This window comes from Pecten maximus, chromosome 14 (genome assembly GCF_902652985.1).
Source record: "Pecten maximus chromosome 14, xPecMax1.1, whole genome shotgun sequence".
Taxonomy (NCBI): domain Eukaryota; kingdom Metazoa; phylum Mollusca; class Bivalvia; order Pectinida; family Pectinidae; genus Pecten; species Pecten maximus.
In genome coordinates this window covers 35,583,500-35,599,233 of record NC_047028.1, presented here as the reverse complement: position 1 = coordinate 35,599,233, position 15,734 = coordinate 35,583,500, and the positions used below count along the sequence as shown (strand labels likewise).

The 15,734-nt window shown below is 38.2% G+C and overlaps 1 protein-coding gene and 1 long non-coding RNA gene across 3 annotated transcripts; both read right to left on the bottom strand.

Annotated features, from left to right (window-relative positions):
• Positions 1–3,460: 3,460 nt before the first annotated feature.
• On the bottom strand, positions 3,461–7,375 carry LOC117342745. 2 transcript variants are annotated; one of them, XR_004535887.1, is made up of 3 exons: positions 6,969–7,375; positions 6,278–6,905; positions 3,461–4,250 (listed from the first exon to the last, which is right to left on the bottom strand). It is a non-coding gene; the product is annotated as an uncharacterized LOC117342745 (long non-coding RNA). The 2 variants fall into 2 exon arrangements; XR_004535886.1 differs by having other exon boundaries at positions 6,278–7,375.
• A 357-nt stretch (positions 7,376–7,732) lies between these two features.
• Positions 7,733–15,154, bottom strand: LOC117342927 (glycoprotein 3-alpha-L-fucosyltransferase A-like). The gene is made up of 2 exons (XM_033905228.1): positions 13,838–15,154; positions 7,733–8,132 (listed from the first exon to the last, which is right to left on the bottom strand). The coding sequence occupies exons 1-2, from the start codon at positions 14,785–14,787 to the stop codon at positions 7,805–7,807; spliced, it is 1,278 nt and encodes a 425-aa protein (XP_033761119.1). The 5' UTR covers positions 14,788–15,154; the 3' UTR covers positions 7,733–7,804.
• Positions 15,155–15,734: the final 580 nt, after the last annotated feature.

Below are 15,734 nucleotides of genomic sequence, written 5' to 3'. Positions count from 1 at the left end.
GACAACGTAACAAGGACACTACAGACCATTCAACATCGGCCTCTTACCTCGATCTTTACTTACAACGTAACAAGGACACTACAGACCCTTCAACATCAGACGCTTACCTCGATCTTTACTGACAACGTAACAAGGACACTACGTATACAGACCCTTCAACATCAGCCGCTTACCTCGATCTTTACTTACAATGTAACAAGGACACTATAGACCCTTCAACATCAGCCGCTTACCTCGATCTTTATTTACAACGTAACAAGGACACTACAGACCCTTCAACATCGGTCTCTTACCTCGATCTTTACTTACAACGTAACAAGGACACTATAGACCCTTCAACATCGGTCTCTTACCTCGATCTTTACTTACAACGTAACAAGGACACTATAGACCCTTCAACATCGGTCTCTTACCTCGATCTTTACTTACAACGTAACAAGGACACAACAGACCCTTCAACATCAGCTGCTTACCTCGATCTTTACTAACAAAGTAACAAGGACACTATAGACCCTTCAACATCAGCTGCTTACCTCGATCTTTCCTTACAACGTAACAAGGACACTACAGACCCTTCAACATCAGACGCTTACCTCGATCTTTACTGACAACGTAACAAGGACACTACAGACCCTTCAACATCAGACGCTTACCTCGATCTTTATTTACAACGTAACAAGGACACTACAGACCCTTCAACATCAGACGCTTACCTCGATCTTTATTTACAACGTAACAAGGACACTACAGACCATTCAACATCGGCCTCTTACCTCGATCTTTACTTACAACGTAACAAGGACACTACAGACCCTTCAACATCAGACGCTTACCTCGATCTTTACTTACAGCGTAACAAGCTTACAACTAACATATAGAACAACATTGATGATTTCAATTTCCCAATTGCTAATTTTCCTTTTCTTAACATCAACATTCCTGCATCCCCTACCTACATTGTTTACGTGTCCCATTTAATTCGATACCTACATACTTGTTCCCATTATAACGATTTTAGTGATAATTACCGACTGTTGACGGACAATTAACAACACAATTTCGAGAGTTGCAGGTTGGTGAAGACAACGAATTTTCATGGCTCACATCATGATATCATAAGGAAATAGTCTATTTCTTGATGCGATATGAAGTCTGACGTGTTCGATGCTTGTTGATAGGACAAGTGGATCCATTGTGGTCTAGTTCTTATTTGGAGAGTTTGTCTTAACCCGGATTTGACCTAGATTTGCATTTGTGGGTGTCGTCGATAAATCAGAAGACGTTAACCTTTCCGGAACACCTGGTCTTAATCTAGTTGTACTTTTTTCTAGTAGCTTTCATGCAAAGCTATATATTTTTTATTTGTATTTTGCACTATTTTTATCGACTTTTAGAATTACAGTTTCGTTATGAGGTCGGTATTTTCGTTATTTTGTCCTTGTATTATCGAGTTTGAGTTAGATTTATGGTTTCGTTATTATGTTGATATTCTCTGTTATTTTCCCTCGTTTTATTCATCAGTGATGTAAGGGACATCATACAACTTTTCGTCCTTATAGGATTCGTCAATGATGTAAGGGACATCATACAGCTGTTTGTCCTTCTAGGATTCGTCGGTGATGTTAGGGACACCATACAGCTGTTTGTCCTTTTAATACTCGTCAGTGATGCAAGAGACATCATACAGCTGTTTGTCCTTCTAGAACTCGTTAGTGATGTAAGGGACATCATACAGCTGTTTGTCCTTCTAGGACTCGTCAGTGATGTAAGGGACATCATACAGCTGTTTGTCCTTCTAGGACTCGTCAGTGATGTAAGGGACATCATACAGCTGTTTGTCCTTCTAGAACTCGTCAGTGATGTAAGGGACATCATACAGCTGTTTGTCCTTCTAGGACTCGTCAGTGATGTAAGAGACATCATACAGCTGTTTGTCCTTCTAGGACTCGTCAGTGATGTAAGGGACATCATACAGCTGTTTTCCTTCTAGGACTCGTCAGTGATATAAGGGACATCATACAGCTGTTTTCCTTCTAGGACTCGTCAGTGATGTAAGGGACATCATACAGCTGTTTGTCCTTCTAGAACTCGTCAGTGATATAAGGGACATCATACAGCTGTTTTCCTTCTAGGACTCGTCAGTGATGTAAGGGACATCATACAGCTGTTTTCCTTCTAGGACTCGTCAGTGATGTAAGGGACATCATACAGCTGTTTTCCTTCTAGGACTCGTCAGTGATGTAAGGGACATCATACAGCTGTTTGTCCTTCTAGAACTCTTCTGATGTAAGGCACATCATACAGCTGTTTGTCCTAGGACTCGTCGGTGATGTTAGGGACACCATACAGCTGTTTGTCCTTTTAATACTCGTCAGTGATGCAAGAGACATCATACAGCTGTTTGTCCTTCTAGAACTCGTTAGTGATGTAAGGGACATCATACTGCTGTTTGTCCTTCTAGGACTCGTCAGTGATGTAAGGGACATCATACAGCTGTTTGTCCTTCTAGAACTCTTCTGATGTAAGGCACATCATACAGCTGTTTGTCCTAGGACTCGTCGGTGATGTTAGGGACACCATACAGCTGTTTGTCCTTTTAATACTCGTCAGTGATGCAAGAGACATCATACAGCTGTTTGTCCTTCTAGAACTCGTTAGTGATGTAAGGGACATCATACTGCTGTTTGTCCTTCTAGGACTCGTCAGTGATGTAAGGGACATCATACAGCTGTTTGTCCTTCTAGGATTCGTCATTGGGCCTAAAGTGTTGTTAACTGGGAGGAATCGACAGATAATGGCTGAAGCGATGCAAATTCCTGTGATTTTTTTTTTATTTTGATCATTTTCAATGTTGGAATGAAAAGAATGCCAAGTACCGTTGTACGCGTCAGTATTCAAATGCAGGTCGTTAATTTTGTATGTTGAATGTTAAGTCAACTTCTTATAGCTTATTTCTTGAACTTTCAGCATATTACTTCTAAACCTGTATCCTGGTTTCAATACACAAAGACACGTCCACACATATATATATATATATACAACATGTTATTATCAAAACAAGGAAGTACTTGGGTCAGAGGTCAGACGCGTTACATAGATCTCTGGTGTATAAACAAACTACTGCGCCTTTGAAGTGCCGTATCATATATAACATTCCACAATCGAACAAAGAGAGTGCTAGCAACAGGATTTCAGACGTGGAGCTAGGCACACAATGTAAAGTTGTTATATCACGTGAAAACATCATATAGATCTACATTGGATTCATCTGACGAAGTGATTCTAAAGGTGGTTCCACTATGCAATTAATATGCATTGTCTCAATCTAAATTGGACGTGGTTAGTTAAAACATTGTACTTGTAAACAACGTTAATTGTTTAAACTTGTTTATGCAATGCCCTTCACTGAACATCTCCATTATAACGGATTCTCAAAATCTCAATAAGAAAAAAATTCACCTCTTTAAAAGATATCTTTTATTTGTATGAAATTAATTAAAACATATTTTGAAGCTTTGATGACACAGGAAAAGCATTGTAAGAAACTTCAATTAAAGGCTTGTTTTTTTAAAGAAAAAACAATTAAACATAATTGATGTTACGGTTTTTATTTCCCGTACTCCTACTGTTTGGATTTCAGTGAATAAGTTAACAGAAGTTATGTAAATTTAATAATGAAATATACTTAGTGAAAGTATATTTAACGAATGCAAACAATATTAGTCTTTCATTTTTTGTCATGTCCAGTATACCTATATAAACCTATATATATATATATTACGTCACAATTCCCTCCGTATTTGGTCATGTCCAGTTTACCTATATAATCCTTCATATATTACGTCACAATTCCCTCCATATTTGGCCATGTCCAGTATACCTATATAAACCTATATATATATTACGTCACAATTCCCTCCGTATTTGGTCATGTCCAGTTTACCTATATAATCCTTTATATATTACGTCACAATTCCCTCCGTATTTGGTCATGTCCAGTTTACCTATATAATCCTTTATATATTACGTCACAATTCCCTCCGTATTTGGTCATGTCCAGTTTACCTATATAATCCTTCATATATAACGTCACAATTCCCTCCGTATTTGGTCATGTCCAGTTTACCTATATAAACCTATATATACATTACGTCACAATTCCCTCCGTATTTGGTCATGTCCAGTTTACCTATATAATCCTTTATATATTACGTCACAATTCCCTCCGTATTTGGTCATGTCCAGCTTACCTATACAAGAGGCCCATGGGCCTTAACGGTCATCTGACAAACACTTACACTTACAGCAGGGACACACACACCCCAATCCAGCATTATTACCATAAATTATTTATCGCAGCCAGTTATGTTTTAGATCAAATTTGGTTTTTATCCATTTAGCTTGTCCAGGAAGAGCAGCATCATAAAGCAAAATTTTAGCCAAGTTCCCATATTTGGGGCATGCCCCTCTCTCCCAATGGGTCAGACAAGACTCATTTATATCAATTAGGATTGCCTTTCCCCAATGATGTTTCATACTAAATATGGTTGTAATCAATTCAGGCATTAAGGAGGAATTGCATTTTTAAGAAATGTTTAACCTAAGCGCTCCTTTTGCCCCATCTTTTTTTCCCCAGGGGTCAAACCTGTCTCATTAAAAAATATGATTGCCGTCACCTTATGTTTCACATCAAATTTGGTTGTAATCCACCAAAAGGTTAGGGAAGATTAGGATTTAACAGCAAATATTCACCAAAGTTCCCCTTTTGGGGCCCTGCCCCTCAGGCCCCATCGGTCACACTAGCCTCGTTTATATAAAATATGACCACCCTTCCCAAAGGATGTTTCACACCATATTTCGTATTAATCCACCCAAGGGTTAGAGAGAAGTAGGATTTATAGCAAAAATTCACCAAAGTTCCCCTTTTGGGGCCCCGCCCCTCTGGCCCTAGGGGTCAAACCAGCCTCATTTATATAAAATATGACCACCCTCCTCCAATGATGTTTCACACCAAATTTGGTAATAATTCACTATGGGTGTAAGGAGGAGTAGGATTTTATAGCAAAATTTCATCAAAGTTCCCCTTTTGGGGCCCCGCCCCTCTGGCCCCAGGGGCCACACCAGCCTCATTTATATAAAATATGACCACCCTCCACCAATGATGTTTCACACAATATCTGGTTGAAATCCACCAAAGGGTTAAGGACGAGTAGGATTTTATAGCAAAATTTCATCAAAGTTCCCTTTTTTGGGCCCGTCACTCTGGCCCCAGGGCTCACACCAGCCTCATTTATATAAAATATGACCACCCTCCCCCAATGATGTTTCACAACATATCTGGTTGAAATCTACTAAAGGGTTAAGGAGGAGTAGGATTTTATAGCAAAATTTCATCAAAGTTCCCCATTTGGGGCCCCACCCCTCAGGCCCCAGGGGTCACACTAGCCTCATTTATATAAAATATGACCGCCCTCCCCAAATGATGTTTCACAACATATCTTGTTGAAATCCACTAAAGGGTTAAGGAGGAGTAGGATTTTATAGCAAAATTTCATCAAAGTTCCCCTTTTGGGGCCCCGCCCCTCAGGCCCCAGGGGTCACACCAACTTCATTTATATAAAATATGACCGCCCTCCCCCAATGATGTTTCACACCAAATTTAGTTGTAATCCACCCAAGGGTAAAGGAGGAGTAGGATTTTATAGCAATATTCACCTAAGTTCCCTTTTTGGGGCCCCGCCCTTCTGGCCCCAGGGGTCAGACCAGCCTCATTTATATAAAATATGATTGCCCTCCCCCAATGATGCTTCAAACCAAATTTGGAAGTAATCCACCCAAGCGTTAAGGAGGAGTAGCGTTTTGAAAGAAAAAGTTTACGGACGGCGCACGGCGGACGGCGCACGCCGGACGACGACGGACGAAGCACGATGACTATAGGTCATCCTGACCCTTTGGGTCAGATGACCTAATAATCCTTTATATATTACGTCACAATTCCCTCCATATTTGGTCATGTCCAGTATACCTATATAAACCTATATATATATATTACGTCACAATTCCCTCCGTATTTGGTCATGTCCAGTTTACCTATATAATCCTTTATATATAACGTCACAATTCCCTCCATATTTGGTCATGTCCAGTTTACCTATATCAACCTATATATACATTACGTCACAATTCCCTCCGTATTTGGTCATGTCCAGTTTACCTATATAAACCTATATATGTATTACGTCACAATTCCCTCCGTATTTGGTCATGTCCAGTTTACCTATATCAACCTATATATATATTACGTCACAATTCCCTCCGTATTTGGTCATGTCCAGTTTACCTATATAATCCTTTATATATTACGTCACAATTCCCTCCGTATTTGGTCATGTCCAGTTTACCTATATAATCCTTTATATATTACGTCACAATTCCCTCCATATTTGGTCATGTCCAGTATACCTATATAAACCTATATATATATATTACGTCACAATTCCCTCCGTATTTGGTCATGTCCAGTTTACCTATATAATCCTTTATATGTTACGTCACAATTCCCTCCATATTTGGTCATGTCCAGTATACCTATATAAACCTATATATATATTACGTCACAATTCCCTCCGTATTTGGTCATGTCCAGTATACCTATATAAACCTATATATATTACGTCACAATTCCGTCCGTATTTGGTCATGTCCAGTTTACCTATATAATCCTTTATATATTACGTCAAATTCCCTCCATATTTGGTCATGTCCAGTATACCTATATAAACCTATATATATATTACGTCACAACTCGCTCCGTATTTGGTCATGTCCAGTTTACCTATATAATCCTTTATATATTACGTCAAATTCCCTCCATATTTGGTCATGTCCAGTATACCTATATAAACCTATATATATATTACCTCACAATTCCCTCCGTATTTGGTCATGTCCAGTATACCTATATAAACCTATATGGTCAAAGAAGTAATATTAACGGTAAGAATCCGGGTAACACTGGATCCTTACAAAAGTTTGTCTGCAGGATACAAATTACTGGGACAAAGAAGTAATTCTACCAGTGTGGATATGAAAAATGTCAAATTTTATGACGGAAGGCTATGTGACCAACGGCCAAGACATCTGAAAATGTCCCGCGCGTACAAATGCCGAGGTATTATTTCAACTACTTCCAGCAATACTAGTCTTACTGTAACTTATTGTATTTTCTAGTACTGTTTATATATCATGTGATTGTATTTGTATTCTTGTGTCTTTATAAAGGTGCGGAGTGCCTCGAACATTTGACATTTTTCATGTCCAAACTGTTAGAATAACTTCTTTGTCCCATATATAAAACCTATATATATATATATATATATATATATATAACATAGTATCACAAATGACGAAGGAAAACAACTTTTTGACTCATGCCCTGGCCGGGCTTCGAACTCACGATCTACGGCACCCAATCGCCTAGCCAGAAATACCCGCAGCTTATACCGATGCGCCACATCGGCGTTCTTAAAAAAGAACGTTTCAATGGCGCAGTAATGAACGGCCCGATACCCTGACATGATCATTGTGGAAGTCGCGTCTATAAGATGATATGAATACCTGGATCGCAATATATAGACCTATATATATATAAACTTATATAGACCTATATGTATATAAACCTATATAGACCTATATAGACCTATATATATATAAACCTATATAGACCTATATATATATATAAACATATATAGACCTATATAAATATAAACCTATATAGACCTATATACTGTATATATATATTACGTTATAAATCTCTCCATTTTTGATCTTGTCGTATACAAACACCCGGTGGTCGCCACCACGTGCTTAAACTTTCCACAACGAGACTTGGTTTGTCGGGGTCATTAAGTAAAGCACACAATCTACACCAGAACTTAGTATCTATAAAGGAGCCTGTCCCTTTCCATTGAAAATATTCGTTGTAAAGGTCATCATTTTTGTCTAATTTATGTAAATATTTTGCTAAATCTTCAGGTGAATTGTAATCATCCACGTGAATGTAGGAGTGCGGTGGCGCTACAGCGCGGTAATCGTCGGGATGTGCTCCCATGACAACGGGAATGACGTCAGACCTGCAAATAAAAATGAAAACACTTGTATAACCGCAATCTTCCAGTACTTACTATAGGAGATTCAAATTGTCGGCGTGAACACTCTACAATGTAATTTTTCGTAAAGTTGAATGACCCCTTGACCTTCACAAGACTCCACGTGCACGCCCTCAACATCACGTATGTGTATAGCATTCGAAAGCCCCAGATATTCTCTCCGTCCTCTTACCCACATGGATACGTTACAATAATTACATATTAATTTATTTCTGATTGCGCAAGATACATTTTAATTAAATTAGAATACTAACTATTAGTTATCAGTGGAATGAAGTTATATTGATGTTTCCTACGGAAAGTAAATACTAGTTTCTGTTTCGTCCTTCTATATAACATCATACAACTGTTTCGTCCTTCTATATAACATCACACAACTGTTTCGTCCTTCTATATAACATCATACAACTGTTTCGTCCTTCTATATAACATCACACAGTTGTTTCGTCCTTCTATATAACATCATACAGCTGTTTCGTCATTCTATATAACATCACACAGTTGTTTCGTCCTTCTATATAACATAATACAGCTGTTTCGTCCTTCTATATAACATCATACAACTGTTTCGTCCTTCTATATAACATCACACAACTGTTTCGTCCTTCTATATAACATCATACAGCTGTTTCGTCCTTCTATATAACATCATACAACTGTTTCGTCCTTCTATATAACATCATACAACTGTTTCGTCCTTCTATATAACATCACACAACTGTTTCGTCCTTCTATATAACATCATACAACTGTTTCGTCCTTCTATATAACATCATACAACTGTTTCGTCCTTCTATATAACATCATACAACTGTTTCGTCCTTCTATATAACATCACACAACTGTTTCGTCTTTCTATATAACATCATACAACTGTTTCGTCCTTCTATATAACATCACACAGCTGTTTCGTCCTTCTATATAACATAATACAGCTGTTTCGTCCTTCTATATAACATAATACAGCTGTTTCGTCCTTCTATATAACATCATACAACTGTTTCGTCCTTCTATATAACATAATGCAGCTGTTTCGTCCTTCTATATAACATCATACAACTGCTTCGTCCTTCTATATAACATCATACAACTGTTTCGTCCTTCTATATAACATCATACAGCTGTTTCGTCCTTCTATATAACATCACACAACTGTTTCGTCCTTCTATAACATCACACAACTGTTTCGTCCTTCTATATAACATCATACAACTGTTTCGTCCTTCTATATAACATCATACAACTGTTTCGCCCTTCTATATAACATCATACAACTGTTTCGTCCTTCTATATAACATCATACAACTGTTTCGTCCTTCTATATAACATCATACAACTGTTTCGCCCTTCTATATAGGGGCCGCGGTTGCTGAGTGGTTAGCCCTCCACCTCTGGTTTGCGAGTTCGAAACCTACATGGGGCAGTTGCCAGGCACTGACTGTAGGCCGGTGGTTTTTCTCCGGGTACTCCGGCTTTCCTCCACCTCCAAAACCTGGCACGTCCTTAAATTACCCTGGCTGTTAATATGACGTTAAACAAAAACAAACAAACAAACAAGCCCTTCTATATAACATCATACAGTTGTGTGGTCCTTCTAGGACTCGTCAGCAAATATTACTCATACAGGTGTTTCGTCCTTCTATGACTCGTCAGTTATGAATATAACATCACACAGCTGTGTTGTCCTTCTAGGACTCGTCAGTGATGTTATTGACATCACACAACTGTTTCGTCCTTCTATGACTCGTCAGTAAATATAACATCATACAGCTGTTTCGTCTTTCTAGGACTCGTCAGTAAATATAACATCACACAACTGTTTCGTCCTTCTAGGACTCGTCAGTGATGTTATTGACATCACACAACTGTTTCGTCCTTCTAGGACTCGTCAGTAAATATAACATCATACAGCTGTTTCGTCCTTCTAGGACTCGTCAGTAAATATAACATCATACAGCTGTTTCGTCCTTCTAGGACTCGTCAGTAAATATAACATCATACAGCTGTTTCGTCTTTCTTGTGAATTTCATTGATAACAAAACACCTCGATAGTACCTACTCTCCGCCATAACACATAGTAATACTACCCCCGACAAACAATTAAAGCCAATTGGATTGTTTTTGTATTGTGAAGGTTTTAAGGTGCTGGCTTCCTGACTGACAAAACGTATCTATTAAATGCATAATTTCTCTAATAAATCTGTACAAAGCCATAAGTCAATTTTTAGTATTGAGAATGTTTACAAACACTTTTTCAGGGGGAATAAAAAATTTACATATCATATACATGTACTCATCACCTTGAACAGTTATAATACGACCAGTTATATGACAAATTACGAGATAAATGCCAGCTACCCAATTATCGGTGTCGACAGCTCCCGACCATGTCAGTTTAATACAGAATTATCGTGACAGGGCTGCCATAGGATATTATATATACACGATTTAGCATAGCTTTATTATTCTTCATTATATGCATCTCTTACTGTAAATCCATTGGTTTTCGCGATTACTTTTTTTCAAGAACTCAAATCTTCAGACATATTGACATGCTTTCGCGAACTCTGATATATAAATTACTTTGAATTCGTGAAAACTATCAACTATTAGTGATGGACTCAGTAAGACTCGTTCATCCAAAAGTGTTATTTTCGTAAAAATAATCACGAAGGACTTTAATTTACGATTGACTCATATAAACGCGAAAATAAATCTCACGCGAAATGTAAGTGATTTATAGTATCATGTTCAAGGTGTAAAGAAATGTTATCGTTACCGCCTTGCGTCACAAAAAGCCATATAGCTAGAACAATTATAACACACAATGTAGTTTAACTATGATCCATGCTTGTGGATGTGCCTGGTGGCTCAGTTGTCACCATCCTAGTTTTCATATTAAGAATGTGATTTCGACAAAGATTTGTATGTTTCTTTGTTTCTTTGTTTCTTTGTTTGTTTCTTTTTGTTTAACGTCCTAATAACAGCCAGGACGTGACAGGATTTAGAGGTGGAGGAAAGCCGGAGTACCCGGAGAAAAACCACCGGCCTACAGTCAGTACCTGCAACTGCCCACGTAGGTTTCGAACTCGCATCCCAGAGGTGGAGGGCTAGTGATAAAGTGTCGGGACACCTTAACCACTCGGCCACCGCGGCCCCTAAGATTTGTATGACGACTGTCGTCGCCGAAAGAGAGGACGCTTACTCTGCCGTAGCGCCTGGTCTTATTCCCTTCTACTTTTACAAGGGTCTCCATGTAAATCTATAATCTTGTTCATTGTTTGCTCTCGGTTTATAGGTTTTGAGTGTGAATTATGGTTTCACTATTATGTCAGTAATCTTTTGTTTGGTATATTAAAACCGTTCAGGTGAAAACATGATTGAATGAGGTTGCTGGGTACCCACTATCGTGTTGGGTGTGAGCGGAAGGACAGCAAAATAACAAAACACACTTGTTTAAGGAAAATAGTGATTTAAGTTCAAGACGTAAGGAAGATAGGAATTACTATTGAACATAAACTACAACACACAGCTGCATCTTCCTTATAAGGGTGTAACACAATAGTCTTGTAAAACAACAATTACGTATTTATTGTGTATCTGTATTGTTGTGTATCTTTATTGTTACTGAATGATAATGACCAAATAGCCGATGACATCCTTCGATGTATTATATGTATATTTGTCTCATTATTGGTCATTCTCTTCAACCGCTTCATCTAAGGCGACAGCGGTATTTCAAATGTCCAATTTTGTCATTTAAATTAATTTAGTGCGCACTGGTCATTAGTTCGGCCTTAGAGGTGATTAATTAAATGCCTCAGTAATTGCCATGATCTGACCTCCTGTTTATCTACGGCGATAGCGATAATTAGGGGTTATTTGTCACGAGCCCAGCGTACGTCATCAACACAATAACTAATACCTATATAGGGTAGGGTGTTGGGCAGAGAGAGAACGGCCATTTAAAATCACCGTGTCTGCTCGTTCTCTCTCCTCACTCACATTCGGACACTTAATAATTCTTTATTAATCTTGAGAGTATACATCTCATCGACATAATACGATTTCAAGAATACAAACAAATATTCAAGTCAGCTCGGGTAGAGCAATGCACTGGAACCTAAAATTTGTCAATCATAATCACTTTGAAACTTTTAGCCTAAGATACTTCATGCGAATTAAGAAATTGCAAGTTGCTATTCTGCATGTCTATATTGTGGTTGTATTAGCCTGTTAGAACTTTGACCTATGACGTCACGACCTGGTTTAGATAAAGATTTTGGAATGGAACCTGAGTTGAATTTAATTTTGATTATATAGAAACAACTGAAATGTAAGTTGAATTATGGCTGGTCTTACTGTTTTTTCTGACCACCAAAGTTATGTCCATCCCTTTTTAATTAAGATAAGATTAAATTAACTATAAGTCATGGAGACAGATTAATATAAGTACACTGTACTTGTTTCTGAATCCGATCATTTTCATTTATGTTGCTGTACTACATGTTGTATTAAATCACAAACAAAATACAATTTAAACTAACTATAAATCATTTACAACTGTATAATACATGTATGTCAATCCAAGTTGATATTGATTCTAAAGTAACGACGAATTTATTTCAAATAGAGATATCAATTTATCTTAAGAATACATCGTAATCAGAGTTCATTTTAAAACAGAAATATATTTATATATCTTAAAAGATAATATAAATTGAATTTTATTAAGTTTTTTAATGTTTAGAAAGGAGCTGTAATCCTGTACTTGTAATCCCCGGAGATTATTGATGGTAAATGCCTACTTGTCATGTTTAAGTCATTGAATAGTGACATGGTTTGGAATATAATCAACGTTCCATTGAAAAGTATGAAATTTATTGAAAATAATCAATTGACCTTTCACCTCCCTGTCAAGACAATTCCTTCTACCTTTTTCGAGTTTTTGTCGCCTCCTAAAACAAATTTAGGCCCTTAGTATCACTGACGAGTCCTGGAAGGACGAAACAGCTGCATGATGTCCTTTGAGAGATTACTGGTGGTAGATTAGACTGTTGGGGGGGGGGGGGGGGGGGGGGGGGGGGGGGGGGGGGGGGGAGGGGGGTTAATCCCTAATATTTATCGTATCCTGCTTTTGTTTTTGCATCCCCTCCCCCCTCACAAATTACATTGTAGTTTAAATATATCTTTTTTTTACACCTAACTTACAAATTTGTAAGTAAGTATGCAATAAATTATGTTTCAAACGAAAACTGACGAAAGAAGACGTCACAGTTTGCACTCGCGTGTTCACCTACTATTTCTTCTCTTCAAGTGCAAAGTAAACACTGATATGACGTCACTAGTTGCTATCGATATAAATAGTCGAGGTTATGCGGGATTATCCATTGTTGACAAGACATGTCTTGCATAACTGATCAATTATTAAATGTCTATCTTTTGGACAATAAACTTTAACTTTACTTTAAAGAGTGGGAAACTCTTAATAAAGTACGATAAGCTTCAGATTATATAGTTACCGCCGGACTGAAGGTGACCGAATTACATGTGCGCTATCACGTGTACACTAATGGTGTAAACAATGTATGCGCAATGAGGTTGTGTCCATGCATTTAAAACAGATAATTAGAGAAACTGGTAATTTATAGAAGCTGCCGTATACTTACGATAAAGCATTCACGAAAAACTTTTCCGTTATGTAGTGACGACAATTGCAGTTCTCGAAGGCTAAATAAAACTTATAATGTCTTTTTAAGGTTTCAATGCACGCAGTCTGGTTTGCAAATCTATCACAGTTATGAGTACCGTCGCCACAGGCACCATATATATGAACATCAATATACTTCTGCAATTCGTGAACGTAATCCATCCGTCCATTTGTCGTGTCGCAGTTAGAAATGAATATGGCTGCTTTTCGACTTTTGCCTGCTGCATAATTTCGCTTTTTCTTTGAAGGTTTTGCGTCTTCTTTGGGGCGCCATCGTTCGTATGGTGTAACTATTGTGGAATCTCTTCTGTAAGAGGCTGTCCAGTTAAACAAGCTGTCTAACAGGTAATAATCAGGAGTGGCTAGAGGGCTTTCGAGATTGTAAATAATCCATACCTGGTTCGCGTTTTTTGTCCTGGACGGGTCGAACCTAGGTACATCCATGTGAGAAAACTGCATATTCCACATTTTTGCGTCGATGTGTGGAACATCAATGTCTTCCACAATCGTACAATGTTTAACTGGACACTTACTAAATATACCCTCTCCTGCATTCACATTGAAATCTGACGGCCTTGCCCAAAGCACTTTCTTGTCCCCTTGAATATCCGGAACAAATTCCATCTGTGACACAATTCTATCTTCGCCGTTATCATTGTCCCACACATGCGGCAGTTTTGAAGAAGCTTTTCGGCTTGTTTTCTTGATAACACTCCATTCTGGCCATTTCCTAATTTTATCCTCGCCTGATTTAGATCCGTGGCCTACCTCGGATGGCTCCAAAGGACAATGTAACTTCTCGCCTTTGCCATGTCTAATCATGATCACTTTTGGCAAGAAATGAAGCGCAGCAGTCATGAGTAAAAATATAAAAATTATTGCAATGAAATATCTATACAACTGCTTCATGTTCAAATGCTATCGTATATACTAGCATGGCAGGTGTCACCCGCACAGAAATACAGTAATAAGAGATAACGGGTCGGCCGAGGACGGAAGGACATACCTGACGAATAGGTCGCAACTGGGTCAAATACAAACAGCGTGTTCCCTTTGAGTTGACACGATATAAACTTCACTAAACGAAAAGTGATAATGGCTTACTGGTTACACACTCGCTGACAGACCACAGCGATCTGACTGTCACAGGCCCAAACACAATCATCGACACATATAAAAATACTTTTAAAATGACATCAGTACTAAATAACATTCCTATACACACGTGAACATGTACAATCGAGCTGGCTCGTCTTCCACTGTGATATACGCATGTAGATGCCCCTATCAAGTAAAATAAACAAAGTTGTCAAGGGCAAATTGTATAGCCCTATACATTAACGGGATATTGAACCTACTAATCCTGGGAGATAACGACAGGCGTATCTGGCTTTACAACGTTGTCGTTCATGACCCGCATTAGCGGATCCTTGTGATATTACGATACGGCAACAACTCTTTATTTCTGTGATAAATGACGCGGCTATATATCTCTGTATTTGTGATAAATGACGCGGCCATATATCTCGGTTTCTGTAATGAATGACGCGGCCATATATCTCTGGTCCTGTAATAAATGACGCGGCCATATATCTCTGGTCCTGTAATGAATGACGCGGCCATATATCTCTGTTTCTGTAATAAATGACGTGGCCATATATCTCTGTTTCTGTAATAAATGACGCGGCCATATACCTCTGTTTCTGTAATAAATGACGGGGCCATATATCTCTGTTTCTGTAATAAATGACGCGGCCATATATCTCTGGTCCTGTAATAAATAACGCGGCCATATATTTCTGTTTCTGTGATAAATGACTCGGCCATATATCTCTGGTCCTGTAATAAAGGACGCG